General features: G+C 51.5%; 1 protein-coding gene across 18 annotated transcripts in view; it reads right to left on the bottom strand.

The window, feature by feature from the left end:
* The window catches only part of GAL3ST1 (galactose-3-O-sulfotransferase 1), a 21,908-nt gene that overhangs the window by 3,093 nt on the left and 3,276 nt on the right, over positions 1 to 15,539 (bottom strand). For 4 of the 18 annotated variants that reach the window (XM_011979077.1, XM_011979062.1, XM_011979078.1 and 1 more), the window contains exon 2: positions 1,087 to 1,226. The exons of 1 other annotated variant lie outside the window; for it this stretch is intronic. In XM_011979077.1, the coding sequence (XP_011834467.1) occupies positions 1,087 to 1,217 (131 nt within the window). In that variant the 5' untranslated portion in view covers positions 1,218 to 1,226. Of the gene's footprint in view, positions 1 to 1,086; positions 1,227 to 2,089; positions 2,219 to 4,585; positions 4,620 to 8,750; positions 8,841 to 9,001; positions 9,127 to 15,539 lie in introns of those variants that run through there. 13 more of the 18 variants (XM_011979073.1, XM_011979060.1, XM_011979067.1 and 10 more) reach the window with 11 other exon arrangements.

The raw sequence follows: 15,539 nt of genomic DNA, 5'->3' as shown, positions 1-15,539 counted from the left end.
TTGTTGGGGACAGTGGTGGCAAAGGAGCTGGGATAGTGGGACTTGTGGAGCCTGAGTCCAGGCTGGGTGCCTGCGCGGGTGGTTTGGCCTCTCTGGCCTCAGTTTCCTCTTCTGTGAAATGGGTACAATAACAGGCCCTTATTCACAGTGTTGTGAGATGAGGCACACAGGCCTCATTCATGGCCACTGTGTTACATGTACCATGAATCAGCAGCCGCTTGGGCCACATGAAATTGCCATTTTATAGGACAAAAATGGTCAGTTTTGCAGAAATTTGCAGTTTCCTCTGTTTCAACTTAGTATCACCAAGCACTGGTATTGCACCAGCTACAGGCTGTGCCGGGTCTGTGCAGTGCAGCCCATGAGGAAGCGGGAGAGCCTGGTTCTCAGGAGCTGGGCCTGGAGTCAGACGGACCCATTTGAATCCATGGACAGGTCACGCCCCCAGGGCTCCATTGGCATCTCAGATGATGCCAATCTAAGCCCTGTACAGACAGTGTTACCTGATTCTCATGTCCTATGAGGAAGGCTCTGTTTTGTTGTTGTTTTTTTTTGTTTTGTTTTTGTTTTTGTTTTTTTTTGAGACAGTCTACTCTGTTGCCCAGGTTGGAGTGCAGTGGTGCCATCTCGGCTCACTGCAACTTCTGCCTTCCGGGTTCAAGCAATTCTCCTGCCTCAGCCTCCCAAGTAGCTGGGATTACAGACACACACCACCATGCCCAGCTAATTTTTGTATTTTTAGTAGAGATGGGGTTTCACCATGTTGGTCAGCCTGGTCTCGAACTCCTGACCTCAGGTGATCTGCCTGCCTGGGCCTCCCAAAGTGGTGGGATTACAGGCGTGAGTCACCGCGCCCAGCCAAAAGGCTCTGTTTTTATCCCCACTTCACAGATAGGCACACCAAGGCTCAGGGTTACACGGCGAGCTCTGCCGTCAGTGGAATTTCTGTCTGGCACAGCATGGTGCAGGGTGCAGGGTGGCTATCCAAGGTCACTGGGCAGGCCCTGTGGTAATTACAGGGCCCCATGGGTGGGGTGCCATCCCTCCCCCACCTACACCCATCATCTGCCCAGCTGGGCCACTCACGTGGAGGCCAGGCCAGCATGCAGCGGGGGCACGGCATAGGAGTACACCAGCAGCAGGAAACTGGTGAAGAGCGCGCCCAGCACCAGCCCCTTAGCCATGGACTCCCAGGGCTTCTTCTGCGGTGGCAGCATCTCAGACACCTGCGGGGGCAGCACAGAGTGGGGCAAGTGTCAGGAAACTGGCCCCAGGGAGCCCCCAAGGCTGCCCAGGCCTGGCAGCTGAGACCTGCCTTTGCCTGCTCTGTGGCCCCCAGCAGGGTCCAGACAGGGACAGAGAGACACTGGAGAGATAGAGAGACAACCACCTGGAAAGAGACAGCCCCAGGGTTGCAGACAGAGAGGGTGGGTGAAGCAACTCAAAGAGAGGTTGGGGAATGGGGCAGGGAGAAGGTTAAAATTTAAAAATTAAAATGAACCAGGTGGCAGAACCAGGGCCCCAAACTTTCCACTCCTTTTAATTTTTAAGCTGGTTGATGAGAAATAAAAGAAAAATAAACAGAAGAAAAAATAAGATAACTAACACTCGTTACCTTATTTTTAGTTATTTTTTCTTCTGTTTCTTTTTCTTGTATTTTTAATAAAAATATATATTTAAAAACTTCTTCAATTGTACTCCAAATTCTCCCAGATCCTGAAGTTATCTTATTTTTTATACCTTTTAGGGCATGATAATGAAATTATTTCCTTTTTTTATACTTTAATTTTTTAAAAATAGAGAGACACAGTTTCGCCACGTTGCCCAGGCTGGTCTCGAACTCCTGGGCTCAAGTAATCCGCCTGCCTTGGCCTCCCAAATTACTGGGATGACAGATGTGAGCCATCGCGCCCAACTATGAAACACTTTTCTAAGGCAAAAGGAAAAAGGCTGGGCACAGTGGCTCACACCTGTTATCCCAGCACTTTGGGAGGATGAGGCAGGCGGAGTGCTTGAGCCAGGAGTTCAAGACCAGCCTAGGCATATGGTGAGACCCTATCTCTACAAAACAAAATTTAAAAAAATTCACCAGGCGTGGTGGCACATGCCTGTAGTCCTAGTTACTTGGAAGGCTGAGGCGGGAGGATTGCTTGAGCCTGAGTTCCAGTGAGCCATGACTGTGCCGCTGCACTCCAGCTCTGGATGACACAGTGAGACCCTGTCTCAAATAAATAAATCAATAAATAAGAAGGAAAAGAAGCCCCTCTCCCCGTGCCCTGTGCCACACTCCCCGCCCCCCAGGCCTGGGCCAGGGCTGTCTACAGGGAAGGCCAAGGGCTCTCTGAGGTCTGAATCCTTCACCTTTCAGAAGGCACAGCCAGCCCTACCTGTCCCCTGTGCCACCCATCCCACAGTGGTATAGGTGAGGCACCCAGTAAGAGCCAGGGCTCTTCTCTCCTCACTGGCCCTTGTGCCCCTAGAGTCTATAGGGGTGGCTGATGGAGAAACTGAGGCTCACAGCTGGGAAGAAGGCTCAGGTCACACAGCTGGCCAGGCGTCTGCCCACACACCCACCCCCTTTCCAAAGCCAGCTGGTAGGGTTGCCCAGTTAAATTCAAATTTCAGATAAACAGTGAATACAATTTTTTACGGTGTAAGTATACTCCAAATATTGCATGGGACATAGTTCTACTAAAAATTATTCCAAGGCTGGGTGCGGTGGCTCATGCCTGTAATCCCAGCACTTTGGGAGGCCAAGGAGGGTAGATCACCTGAGGTCAGGAGTTTGAGACAAGCCTGACCAATATGGTGAAATTCTGTCTCTACTAAAAATGCAAAAATTAGCTGGGCATGGTGGCATGCGTCTACAGTCCCAGTTACTCAGGAGGCTGAGACAGAAGAATCGCTTGAACCCAGGAGGCAGAGGTTGCAGTGAGCTGAGATGGTATCACTGCACTCCAGCCTGGGCGACAGAGTGAGACTCTGTCTCAAAAAAAAAAAAAAAAAAAAAAAAAAAAAAAAAAAAAAAATCAAACTTCAAGTTTAACTAGATGTCCTGGCGGTTTTGTTATTGTTATTTCCTTATTTTATTTTTCATTTTTATACGTTTATTTTATTTTTTTGAGACAGAGTCTCGCTCTGTCACCAGGCTGGAGTGCTGTGGTGTGATCTCGGCTCACTGCAACCTCCCACTCCCTGGTTCAAGTGATTCTCCTGCCTCAGCCTCCCGAGTAGCTGGGATTACAGGCACACGCCACCACACCCAGCTAATTTTTGTATTTTCTGTAGAGATGGAGTTTCACCATGTTGGCCAGGATCGTCTTGATCTGCTGACCTCGTGATCTGTTCACCTCGGACTCCCAAAGTGCTGGAGTTACAGGGGTGAGCCACTGAGCCTGGCCTATTTTTATATTTTTTTAACATTTTTTATATTATTATTTTTGAGATGCCCAGGCTGGTATTGAACTCCTGGACTCAAGCGATCCTCCCACCTCAGCCTCCCAAAATGCTGGGATTACAGGCAAGAGCCACTGTGCCCAGCCTGTTGTTATTTGTTTGTTTTGGGGGATGATCTAAGCGTGGCAACCCTATCAGCAGGGGGCTGAGACGTGGACTGTGACGGGGGCAGTTCAGGCTGAGGAACTGGAGTCCAGGAGAGAGCTGCGGCTTGGAGGGTCTTCCCACCTTACCTTAGCTGCAAAACCAGGTGCCCAGACTTTCTACTCTTGTCCCGAACTTTCCACTTCTGCCCTGGCTTACGCTGCACTGCGCCCTGGGCTCCCGAGGCCAGGAAAAGTCACATGGGCTAATAACTACATGCATGGCTTTATCACCACTGTCCCTGCAGGCAGAAGCCAGTCAGCCACCCTGGGGGAGGGTCGCACACACTATGCCCTGGAAAAGTTATGCTGAGGTGGGAGGATTGCTTGAGCCTGGGGGTCAGAGGTTGGCAGAGGTTACCGCGAGCCAAGGTCACGCCACTTCACTTCAGCCTGGGTGACCAGAGTGAGGGCCCATCTCAAAAAAAAGGCAATTAATTGTCAACACCTTAACAAATGTGTTAGTTAATTTGTTACTTAACACATTTAAGTAACAAATCAGAAAGCTTGCAAAGCGGAATAAACCCGCCAGCCATGGAGGGGCCCCAGGCCTGTTTCAATCCAGCCCTGTGATTTCAGACACGCCAAGAGCCCTCATGGAGTCTCAGTTTCTCATCTGTAAAATGGGAAAGCTGGAGGCGCCCCTAGCTGCTCTCTGGAGAAATTTCCTAAGCAAAGCAACCAGCACACAGTCATCACTTAGAGTGTTAGCTGTACCCCTCCTGAGGCCCGGGGGGACCTGCCTTCAACCCCAAAAGGAGTGGGGGCTGGGCCGCCCACAAAGCACAAACCTGCCTCAGCCTCAAGCACCCCTGTCAGCCTCCAACTTCTCAGCGACCCAGCAGAAAACAGGGCCGAGTCGTGGACCAGATCATAGTCCAAAACTCTGGGCCTCAGTTTCTCTGACTTTAAGATGAGGAGGGATTAGGATTACTGTGGCTTGCCCTCTGGAAATCCCAAGGACTCACCCCGGCAGCCCCACTCACCAGGGTACCTTCCGGAATCAGAGAGGCTGCACTACTGGAGGCGCTGAGGTCCAGGCCCAGCAGCAGGGGGCAGACCAGCCTCCCTGCCCCACCAATCAGGCTCCACCTGGCCCCGCCCAGGACAGTTCCTCCATCCCCCCACACCATTATTGGTTCACTCATTCACTCCCTCATTTCATTCTCCCATTTGCTCTTTTGTTTGTTTGTTTTTGAGACGGAATCTCCCTATGTTGCCCAGGCTGGAGTGCAGTGGTACAATCTCAGCTCATTACAACCTCCGCCTCCTGGGTTCAAGTGATTCTCCTGCCTCAGCCTCTCAAATAGCTGGGATTACAGCTGCACGCCACCACACTCAAGTAATTTCTGCATTTTAGTAGAGACAGGGTTTCACCATGTTGGCCAGGCTGGTCTCAAACTCCCGACTTCAAGCGATCCACCCACCTCGGCATTCCAAAGTGTTGGGATTACAGGTGTGAGCCGCTGAGCCCAGCCCCTATTTGCTATTTCTCAAAGCTTGCCAGGTCCCTGCCACACGTGCTGGGTGCTGCCTGCTGCTGAACCTTGGGCCATCCCTCCTAGTTTTACTTTTGAGCCCATGTTAGGAGCCAGGCCCAGGGCAGGGGCCTGCCTCTTCAGAGCATCTAACTGACCCTACTCAGCAACCACTTAGTGGATACCACTCCACCCCCCGACACACTGCTGTCACCCCCATTTGGTAGATGGGAAAGGTGAGGTTCCAGGAGGTGACATAATTTGCCCAGGGTCATTCAGCAAAGGCGGGGCAGGGCCAGAATTAGAGCCCAGGTCTATAGACCTCCAATATTCCACTTCCTGCTTTGTCCATGGCAGTCCCTGCCTGGTGTGTCCTAAGCCCTGTCCCAAGCCCAGGGGAAGGAAGGAGGGAAAGTTGCATCACAGAAAGTGGGGGATGTGGGGGTGGACAGGAAGCTCTGTCCAAGGAGCACAGCAGGGTCTGCTCTCTGTGGGATGAGCCTGCAGCCAGGATAAGGGGAGGGGAAGCAGAGGGGACCCTGGTGTCTGGTCCCTCCTGTGCCAGCCACCTGAGGGGTCCAAGTCTGGTTGTGCCCTTCCTGCCTGGCCACTGTTAACTTAGGTGTGAAACTATGTACCTCACCCTCCCTGAGCCTCAGTCTCCTCATGTGTGCATGGACGCACACCAGCAAGATCAAGGCACACAGAGCCCTCTGTAATCACAGGCAGAGCCCCTGAACAGACTGAGGTCGGGAGAGGAGCTAGCTGACAGCCAGGAGCCTGGCTTGAGGGAGAACGGTCACCAGGCTATGAGATTAATTTTTTAAAAAGACAGGATCTTGCTCTATCACCCAGGCTGAAGTGAAGTGGCGTGATCATAGCTCACTGTAGCCTTGAACTCCTGGGCTCAGTGGATCCTCTTGCCTCGGCCTCCTGAGTAGCTAAGACTACAGGCATGCACCACCATGCCTGGCTACTTTAAAAACATTTTTTTTTTTTTAGAGATGGGGGTCTCACTGTACTGCCCAGGCTGGTCTCGAACACCTGGCCTCAAGTGAATTTCCTGCCTCGGCCTCTCAAGTGCATACCACCCACGCCCAGGTCACCACCATGCCTAGCTAAGTTTTTAATTTTTTGTAGAGATGGGGGCTCTCCCTATGTTGCAGGCTGATCTTGAGTTCCTGGCCTCAAGTGATTCCCCCACCTCCACCTCCCAAAGTGCTGGGCATAAGCCACCATGCCTTGCTCTCAGGCTATGAGACTGAGACAACGCACGTACCCAGGAGGTGATCAACACATATTCATTATTATCATCACCATTGACCCTGACCCAGCCTTGGTTCATTGGCATGCCAGAGGAGAGGCCCCTTCCGTGCCCCGCTACAGGCAAGCCTACTGGTGACTCATCCCTGAGCTCCCCGAGCCTGGCACCTGGTGAATGTGTGATGAATGACTTCCCATGGCTCTCAGGGCAGAATGTGGGCAGGGCTATAGAGCCTGTGCAGAGAATGTGGATGAGGACATGGTCCAGGCAGACAACACCTCACGGAGACACAGGAGAGATCCTGTGTAGGAGACCTACAGACGAGAGTAATACATGTGAGGCACATGCATGTAAAAGCCCCCATGGGCCGAGCGCAGTGGTTCATGTCTGTAGTCCCAGCACTTTGGGAGGCCGAGACGGGCAGATCATGAGGTAAGGAGTTCAAGACCAGCCTGGCCAACATGCTGAAACACCGTCTCTACTAAAGATACAAAAAATTAGCCGGACGTGGTGGTGTGCACCTGTAATCCCAGCTACTTGGGAGGCTGAGGCAGGAGAATTGCTTGAACCCGGGAGGCAGAGGTTGCAACGAGCTGAGATTGCGCCATTGCACTCCAGCCTGGGCGACAGAGCAAGACTCTGTCTCAAAAATAAATAAATAAATAATAAAAATAAAAATCCAAAATCTGAAATCTGAAATGTCCCTAAATACAAAACTTTGTGAATGCCTACATGACACCACAAGTGGAAAATTCCATACTTGACCTCACATGACAGGTCTCAGTCAAAACCCAGGTGCACAACACACAGTTTATTTAGTGTCCTCAAGAGAAAAATAAAACTACCTTGAGGCTACGTGTATAAGAAACATACATGAAGGTGGGGCATGGTGGCTCATGCCTGTAATTCCAACACTTTGAAAGACAGAGGCAGGAGGATCGCTTGAGCTCAGGAGTTTGAGGCCAGCCTGACCAACATGGCAAGACCCCATCTCTACAAAAAATACAAAAATTAGCCAGGCATGGTGGTGCATGCCTGTAGTCCCAGTTACTGGGGAGGCTGAGGCAGAAAGATCACTTGAACTTGGGAGGTTGAGGCTGCAGTGAGTCATGATCGTGCCACTGAACTCCAGCCTGGGCCACAGAGCAAGACCCTGTCTCAAAAACATTAAAATTAGGCTGGGCACGGTGGCTCACGCCTGTAATCCCAGCACTTTGGGAGGCTGAGGTGAGTGGATCATGAGGTCAGGAGATCGAGACCATCCTGGCTAAGACAGTGAAATCCCATCTCTACTAAAAATACACAAAAAAATTTAGCCGGGCATGGTGGCGGGAGCCTGTAGTCCCAGCTACTAGGGAGGCTGAGGCAGGAGCATGAACCCGGGAGGCAGAACTTGCAGTGAGCCGAAATCACACCACTGCACTCCAGCCTGGGCAACAGAGTGAGACTCCATCTCAAAAAAAAAAAAAAAAAAAAAAAAAAAAAAAAAAAAAAAAAAAAAAAAAGTTTAAACAATAAAATCAACCAGAAAGAAAGAAACATCAATTCTTTCTAAACAAAAATGTTTAGACTTGGGTTCCATCTCCAGGATATCTCATTATATATACGCATATCTTCCAAAATCTGAAAAATCTGAAATCCGAAACACTTCTGGTCCCAAGCATTTCAGATAAGGGATACTCAACCTGTACCAGTTGAGCCTCCATCACAGGGTGCTGTGCAGATCCTCTGCATTCCACAAGGAAAGCACCCAGCCCAGGGCTGGTGCAGAGCAGAGAGTCACTGAGCGGGGCCTGCCATCACTGTCATCATCATCATCATCGATACGTTCCCAGGGTCCCAGCCACAGCCCCACCAAAGGGTGTGCCCACTGACCCACAATGGAGGCTTGCAGGAAGCTGAGGGTCCCAAGTCCAGGGATGATCTCAATGCAGCCAGAGCCTCCTAGCCTCAAGGCCAGAAGACAAAGAGGCAGGGAGGCTGAACCTCAGAGAGGGCAAGGACACCTTCAGTGTTACACAGCACAGCAGCAGCAGAGACGGGACTAGAACCTGGGTCTCCCACCTCCTCCACCCATAGTAGTGACAACCGCAGGCACTCAGGATGGACAGTCCCCCTATCACCAGCCCACCCCATCTACTCCTGCCCTTCTAGATTATGCCCGTCACATTGGCCTGCATCAGTGCAGAGAGCTGGCAGCAGGCCAGGCCCGGCCATCCTCCTGTTTAGCTGAACTGACACCCTCCAGGGAACGAAGGAGAAACAGGACTTCTTCCCCCACATCATGCACACAGGGAAACCCAGCCTGGGATGGTAAACCTTCTGGCTTAGAGCGTCACCACCAGGCAGGTATCCGGGTATCCTACTTTCCCTGTGACCCCTGTGGCGGAGAATAAGAGACACACTCACCTCGGGCTGTGGCTGGCTGCCCCTTTCCACTCACTGCCTGAGCCACGTCCAACTCCCAGGCTGTCTCTGCGGTCACTGGGAGACAGGAATGCTCCAATGACACCCAGCAGCAAGCTGGCTGGCTCCCTCCCATCCAGTGGTATGAATATTCATGAGTTTGCTTCCTGGGGATAGCAGGTGGCACACCCTGGTACCCTGCAGGTGTTGCCCTGGCCCTCTGCCCCCACTGGACAGCCCTGGCCGGTCCTCACCTCTCTCTGGACCCCAACAAGCAAGCAGCTCTTTCATCCAAGGGCACAGAAAGATTCTAGGTATCCTTGGGCCAAGGACACAGCAACCGCAGAAGCCTGCACAGAGCCCAGAACAGGCTCTAAGGCTGACTGAGGGACAGGGAGATGCAGGTGGGCTGGGGTGCAAGAGGGCTAATTGCTCCACCTGCTGCATTTCATTTAAGTCTCACAGCTGATGCATCAAGCACCTCTATTATTCTACCCTCCTGGTAAAGAAACCAAAGCTCAGAGAGGTAACGTCACCTGCCCAAGGTCACCCAGCTATCAGAGAGCAGACAAAGCCAGAGTACATATGCAGACTTGCCACACTCCAGGGCTTAAAGATGCTGAGACACAACCGGAGACCAAGGTTTATCCAAAATCTGTGGGAACCCAGAATGAACAACTAACTCAGCCTGGAAGGCTTCCAGGAGGCAGAGCATCTGACCGGGGCTCAGATGAGTCTGGCAAGATTTCACTTCCTGAGCTCTAAATCTTACATCAAAGAGCGTGTCCTGCCTCTATACCTGGGTGAGGAATGGTGATACACAGACACTCGACCAGCTCTGCAGGACTTAGGCTGACTGGAGATGCAGATCCTCCCCAAGGCCTTGGCGGGAAGAGGCAGTTCTAGGTGCCCCGGCCCTGAGCCCCAGGAATCCTAGGACTCAGTTTAGGCACTTGAATCTTAGGTTCAGGTCAGTTGTCTCAGCTTTGTCCATGGACAGAGGTCTCCTTGTGCCCAGAAATGCCTCCACCATCCTCCCTTCAGCACTGCTGCCTAGAACCTCATCACAGACCAGGCAGGTGGCACCATTTAGGGACCCAGGTGCCACCATCAATTAATAATGATCATTATTGTGACGGTCATTCATCCCACACTAAGCACTTCCATAGGTTAAGCAGCTGCCAGCCTCTCCCAGGGAACAGCAGGCATCCTCACTTGCTCTGAGTCCCCCTTTCCCTCAAAGCCTCACCAGTCTGGGAGCAGCCCCCAGGCACCCACGAAATACCAGGGCTTAAAGTGCCACAAGGCAGGTCCGGAGTCGCCTTCTCTCTAGGTGCTGGAATCAGGTTTGGGACATGGTATGGCGTTGTTTTATCCAGGCTAACATTCCGTTGACCTTCTGCCTTTTGAGCTGAGCTGGCTTGAAGACAGCTTTCCAAGGGAGAGTCAGGGTGGAGCTGGCATCAGACTGCAGGGGCTGTAGTTTATTAGAGTGGACTCTGAACCCAACAGGGTCCACTTCTCGGCTTGGGACCTGTCATGCATCTGCAGCCTCTCCGGGGAGCTCCTGTTATCATCTCCATTTTATAGAGGGGTGAGAACCTCATCTAGGTGAGAGTGAAGTGCAGGCTCTTGAACAAGAGGTGAGATTGTCGGTGAGGAGGAGAGCAACTAGCCAAGGGAAGCAAAGATTTCCAGAGTAGGGAGCCCTGATGGTAGACCTGTGCTTCCAGCCCTGCCAGAGAAGTCTCTTCCCACAGTATTGATGACAACATCTTTCTTTTTTTTTTTTTATTGAGACAGAGTCTTGCTCTGTCACGCAGGCTGGAGTGCAGTGCCGCGATCTCAGCTCACTGCAAGCTCCGCCTCCCAGGTTCACTCCATTCTCCTGCCTCAGCCTCCCGAGTAGCTAGTACTATAGGCACCTGCCACCTCGCCTGGCTAATTTTTTGTATTTTTAGTAGACACAGTGTTTCACTGTGTTAGTCGGAATGGTCTTGATCTCCTGACCTCATGATCCACCCACCTCAGCCTCCCAAAGTGCTGGGATTACAGGCGTGAGCCACCGCGCCCAGCCAATGACAACATCTTTGGCTGGTTCTCCACCCCCACCCCCAGGAAAATTTTTTTTTTTTTTTTGGAGATAGAGTCTCACTCTTTTGCCCAGGCTGGAGTGCAGTGTCAAGATCTTGGCTCACTGCAACCTCTGCTCCCTGGGTTCAAGCAATTCTCCTGCCTCAGCCACCCAGGTAGCTGGGATTACAGGTGTGCACCACGGTGCCCAGCAAAAACTTTTTCAATGATGAAAGCAGCATACTGAAAAAAAATTCAAACAATACAGAAGAGTATAAAGAAGATGATTAAAAGAAGCCCAACCCCAGAGGTCATCACCATCACAGGATTTCTGGTCATATATTTGTATAGACGATGGAATGGAAACTGTTTTTGTTTTTTTGACATAAGGTCTTGTTCTGTCACCCAGGCTGGAGTGCAGTGGCATGATCATGACTCACTGCAGCCTCAAACTCCTGGGCTCAAGAGACCCTTCCACCTCAGCCTCCCAGGCAGCTGGGACTACAGGTATGCACCACCACACCTGGCTAATTTTTGTATTTTGATTTTTTGTAAAGATGAGGTCTTGCTATGTTGTCCAGGCTGGTCTTGAACTCCTGGGCTCAAGTGAGCCTCCCACCTCAGCCTCCCCAGGTGCTGGGATTACAGGTGTAAGCCATGGAGCCCAGATGCACCTGCTTCTTTGGGGGACATATTTTGTTAACTTGCTTTTTTCCCCACCTATCAATAAATTGTGGACACCTTGTGGCCATGATAGTTTTTTCTTTCTTTCTTTCTTTTTTTTTTTTTTTTTTGAGACAGAGTTTCACTTTTGTCACCCATGCTAAAGTGCAATGGGGCGATCTTGGCCCACTGCAACCTCCGCCCCCTGGGTTCAAGCAATTCTCCTGCCTCAGCCTTCCAAGTAGCTGCGATTATTGACACCTGCCACCACACTTGGCTAATATTGTAATTTTAGTAGAGACAGGGTTTCACCACCTTGGGCAGGCTGGTCTCAAACTCCTGACCTCAAGTGATCCACCTGCCTTGGCCTCCCAAAGTGCTGGGATTACAGGCGTGAGCCAGCGCTCCCGGCCCATGATAGTTTTAAATTGATCCATCCCACAGGTGTTTACTGGGCACCTGCATTCCAGCACTAGAGTTCAGAATAACCCCGTGCAGAGAGCTCGGGGCTCACAGTCCTAACTGGGGAGACAGAGGAACACACAGCTGCGAGGCGAGGGCAGTGATGGACAACGGATTGTTTGGGGCTTGCAGAAACACAGAGAAAACACCTGATCCAGCCTTGGGGAGGGGACAGCGGCATTGGGAAGGCCTATTGGGGTAGGGGCCTCTGGTGGCAGAAGCTGTTGTGTGGTCTCCAATTTCCAAAGACAGTTCCCTTTTCTCCACGGCCACATGGCTAGACTACATTTCCCATGCGCCCTTGCAGTTCAGTGTCACACGTAACTGGGTCCTGGCCAGTGAGATGTGAACAGAATGCCAGCTGATGAGGTTAAGTGGGTGGACCTTTTCTGTGGTCTCCTTTCCCATTTACTGGATGAATGGGGCGGTATCCAAGGATCCGCGCGTGGGTGGAGTTAGGAGGAGCCTAGGCCTTTGCATCTCTACCCACCAGACACTGACTGGATTTCAAGAAAACAAGAACTGCATTAAGCCTTCTAGGACTTCAGGTTTGTCTGTTACAGCAGCTAGCATTAACTAACATGCTTGTTACCCTAGAATGAGCCACACAGAGAGAAAAGCACATGCAAAGGCCCAGGGCAATTGAGAAACGAACATTCCACCGGCTGGAGTGTCTGGTGTGTGTACGTGTAAGAGGCTGGCTGGGCAGGGGAGAGACTACAGAGACAGCCAGAAAATAGGGCAGGGTTAAGAGGGACACGCAGGGGCCAGGTGCGGTGGCTCACGCCTGTAATCCCAACACTTTGGGAGGCCGAGGTGGGTAGATCACCTGAGGTAAGGAGTCCGAGACCAGCCTGGCCAACGTGGTGAAACCCTGCCTGTACCAAAAATTAGCCGGGTGTGATGGCGGGTGCCTAATCCCAGTTACTCAGGAGGCTGTAATCCCAGTTACTCGGGAGGCTGAGGCAGGAGAATCACTTGAACCTGGGAGGCTGCAGTGAGCAGAGATCATGCCACTGCACTCCAGCCTGGGCGACAGAGTGAGACTCCATCAAAAAAAAAAAAAAAAAAAAAAAAAAACAGAAGGACATGCAGGGCTGCAGGGCTTTCAGGAAGCATGCTACTGAGTCTTGCCTGGATCCTGTGGGCTGCAGGGAGAGACCCATGGGAGGGTCTTCAGCAGAGGAGTGAGCAGATGGGATTCCTATGGGCTACTGGGTAAGAAATGAACTGTAGGGATGGGGAAGGAGAGGGAGGAGCAGGCTGACCTCCACAGTAGTTGTTACAGCTGTGCAGGTGTGACGTGGAACAAGGAGAAGGCTGGGGAAGTACCGGAGCTGTCTGGAGACCATGCAAAGGCAGCATTCTGTTGGCGGCAGGGTGTGGAGGAGGGGAGGGAAGAGTTGCTGTTGGGTGACTGCTGGCTGGAGGTGGAACTAGTGCCTGAGTCGCGGAGGCTGAGAGGGCCAGGTTGAATGCTGGGGTGAAGCACGTGGTGTCAGGTTCTGTTTAGAACACACTGAGTCTGAGGGATGCTTGGCATGATCATAGAATGTCTAAAGATCTGTAGGAGCAAAGAGTGGGGTCTTGGGGGAGGGGAAGAGGTAGGTGGGGAGCTGGGCACAGAAATGGAAATTGAGGCCATAGGAGTAACTAGAGTCAACAAAGGAAGGGTGAGGAAGGACAGGGAGCCTGTACTTACGGAGCAGGGTGAAGAAGAGCTCCCTAACGAGATAAAAGAGGGCAGCTAGGACTGTATCAGAGCCTGCAGCACTGCTATTCCCCCATAAACCATTCCCCAGCTGGGCATGGTGGCATGCACCATCCAGCATTTTGGGGAGGCCAAGACAGGCAGATTGCTTGAGCCCAGGAGCTTGAGACCAGCCTGGGCAACATAGTGAGACCCTGTCTGTGTAAAAAATTTAAAAATTAGCCCAGTGTGGTGGTGCACACCTGTAGCCCCAGCTACTCAGGAGGCTGAGGCAAGAGGACCCCACGAACCCAGGAGTTTGAGGTTACAGTGAGGTATGAACGTACCACTGCACTCCAAGCCTGGGCAACAGAGCGAGACCCCATCTTAAAAAAACAAACCCCAAGAAACAAAAGCCATTCACCAACTGAGGCACATCCGTGCTGTTTGCTCATATGCACATAAAGGAACAGGGCTCTGGCCGAGAAGGTGGTGGGGTGAGGGTATTCCAGGGCTGCTTTCTGTAGCTGGAGGGGAATCCCATGGGGATATGGAAGGAGCTTTTAAGAGTGGAGCAAAACAACTCTCCTTATGGTGTTCGTAGTGCAGATTTGACAGCAGCTATTACAGTTCTGAGCGTGCCTGTTCTTAGACCCAGCAATCCACCTGCAGGAATATGGTTCAAAGATAATCTAACAATCAATCTGAGATGGGCATATAAAAGTGGCCACTGCAGTATAATTTCCTCCAGTGCTCACAGAGCCTTTACCCCCATTTAGAGATGAGGAAACTGAGGCTCAGGGAGGTTAAAAAAGAGTTGCCTGGCTGGGTGCGGTGGCTAACACCTGTAATCCCAGCACTTTGGGAGGCCAAGGCGGGTGGATCACCTGAGGTCGGGAGTTTGAGACCAGCTTGACAAACATGGAGAAACCCCATCTCTACTAAAAATACAAAAATTAGCTCAGCGTGGTGGCGCATGCCTTTAATCCCAGGCTGAGGCAGGAGAATCGTTTGAACCCAGAAGGCGGAGGTTGCAGTGAGCCAGTATCACGCCATTGCACTCCAGCCTGGGCAACAAGAGCGAAACTCCGTCTCAAAAAAAAAAAAAAAAGAAAAGAAAAAAAAAGAGTTGCCTAATATTAAGCCCGGAAAGCACTGTATATGGAATAAACTTATTCATGTAGAGAAAAGCTGTACATTCGTACATGTGTATAAGGGTCTGAAAAGATACCCAGTTACAAATTGTAGTTCCCTGGGGAGTAAGCCCATATACTTTCTGGAACATATTTTGATTCTGTGATCACACACACACACACACACACACACACACACACGTGCACACTCTCTACAAAAGAGCTTATATTACTTTGGAAAGATAAATAAAGATATTTCCACTTTGAAAATCTGCAGCCCGCCTGGAGGAAGATGAGTCCCACTTCTCCTCACTGTGTGGCCGAGGCAGACACTCTGCCCTCTCTGAACCTCAGTGCACCAAGTGCGGAAGGGGCAATAGGGGCCTGGGACCAAGAAGGAGCTGGGAAGTGTGGGTGGCACAGCAGAAGGGGCAGATGGGATAGGTTAACGCTCCATCCAGGGGTACAGGGGAAGTGACTTGCAAGCATCCAGAAGCTTCCTCAATCTGAGCCCCTCTAGAATGGGGTGCTGGAGCAGAGAGGTGGAAGACCACCCACTGGAGCATTTCAGCTGGATCCCAACTCGCTGGCTCGGAGGACCACTTCCAAAATGTCAGCCCTGACATCTGACCCCTGCTGCTCCCTAGGCTGCAGGGGTGGATGCAGGTGGTAGCCGGCCCGGCAGTTGAGAGAGGCTAATGTTCTTTGATGATTCAGAAAGCACTTACTGATCTTGCAAGGTCACCTCTCTGCTGTTTCAAAGGGCATCCA

The sequence above is a fragment of the Mandrillus leucophaeus genome, unplaced genomic scaffold (assembly GCF_000951045.1).
Source record: "Mandrillus leucophaeus isolate KB7577 unplaced genomic scaffold, Mleu.le_1.0 Scaffold2, whole genome shotgun sequence".
Lineage (NCBI taxonomy): Eukaryota > Metazoa > Chordata > Mammalia > Primates > Cercopithecidae > Mandrillus > Mandrillus leucophaeus.
This window is presented reverse-complemented; position numbering and strand designations above follow the sequence as displayed.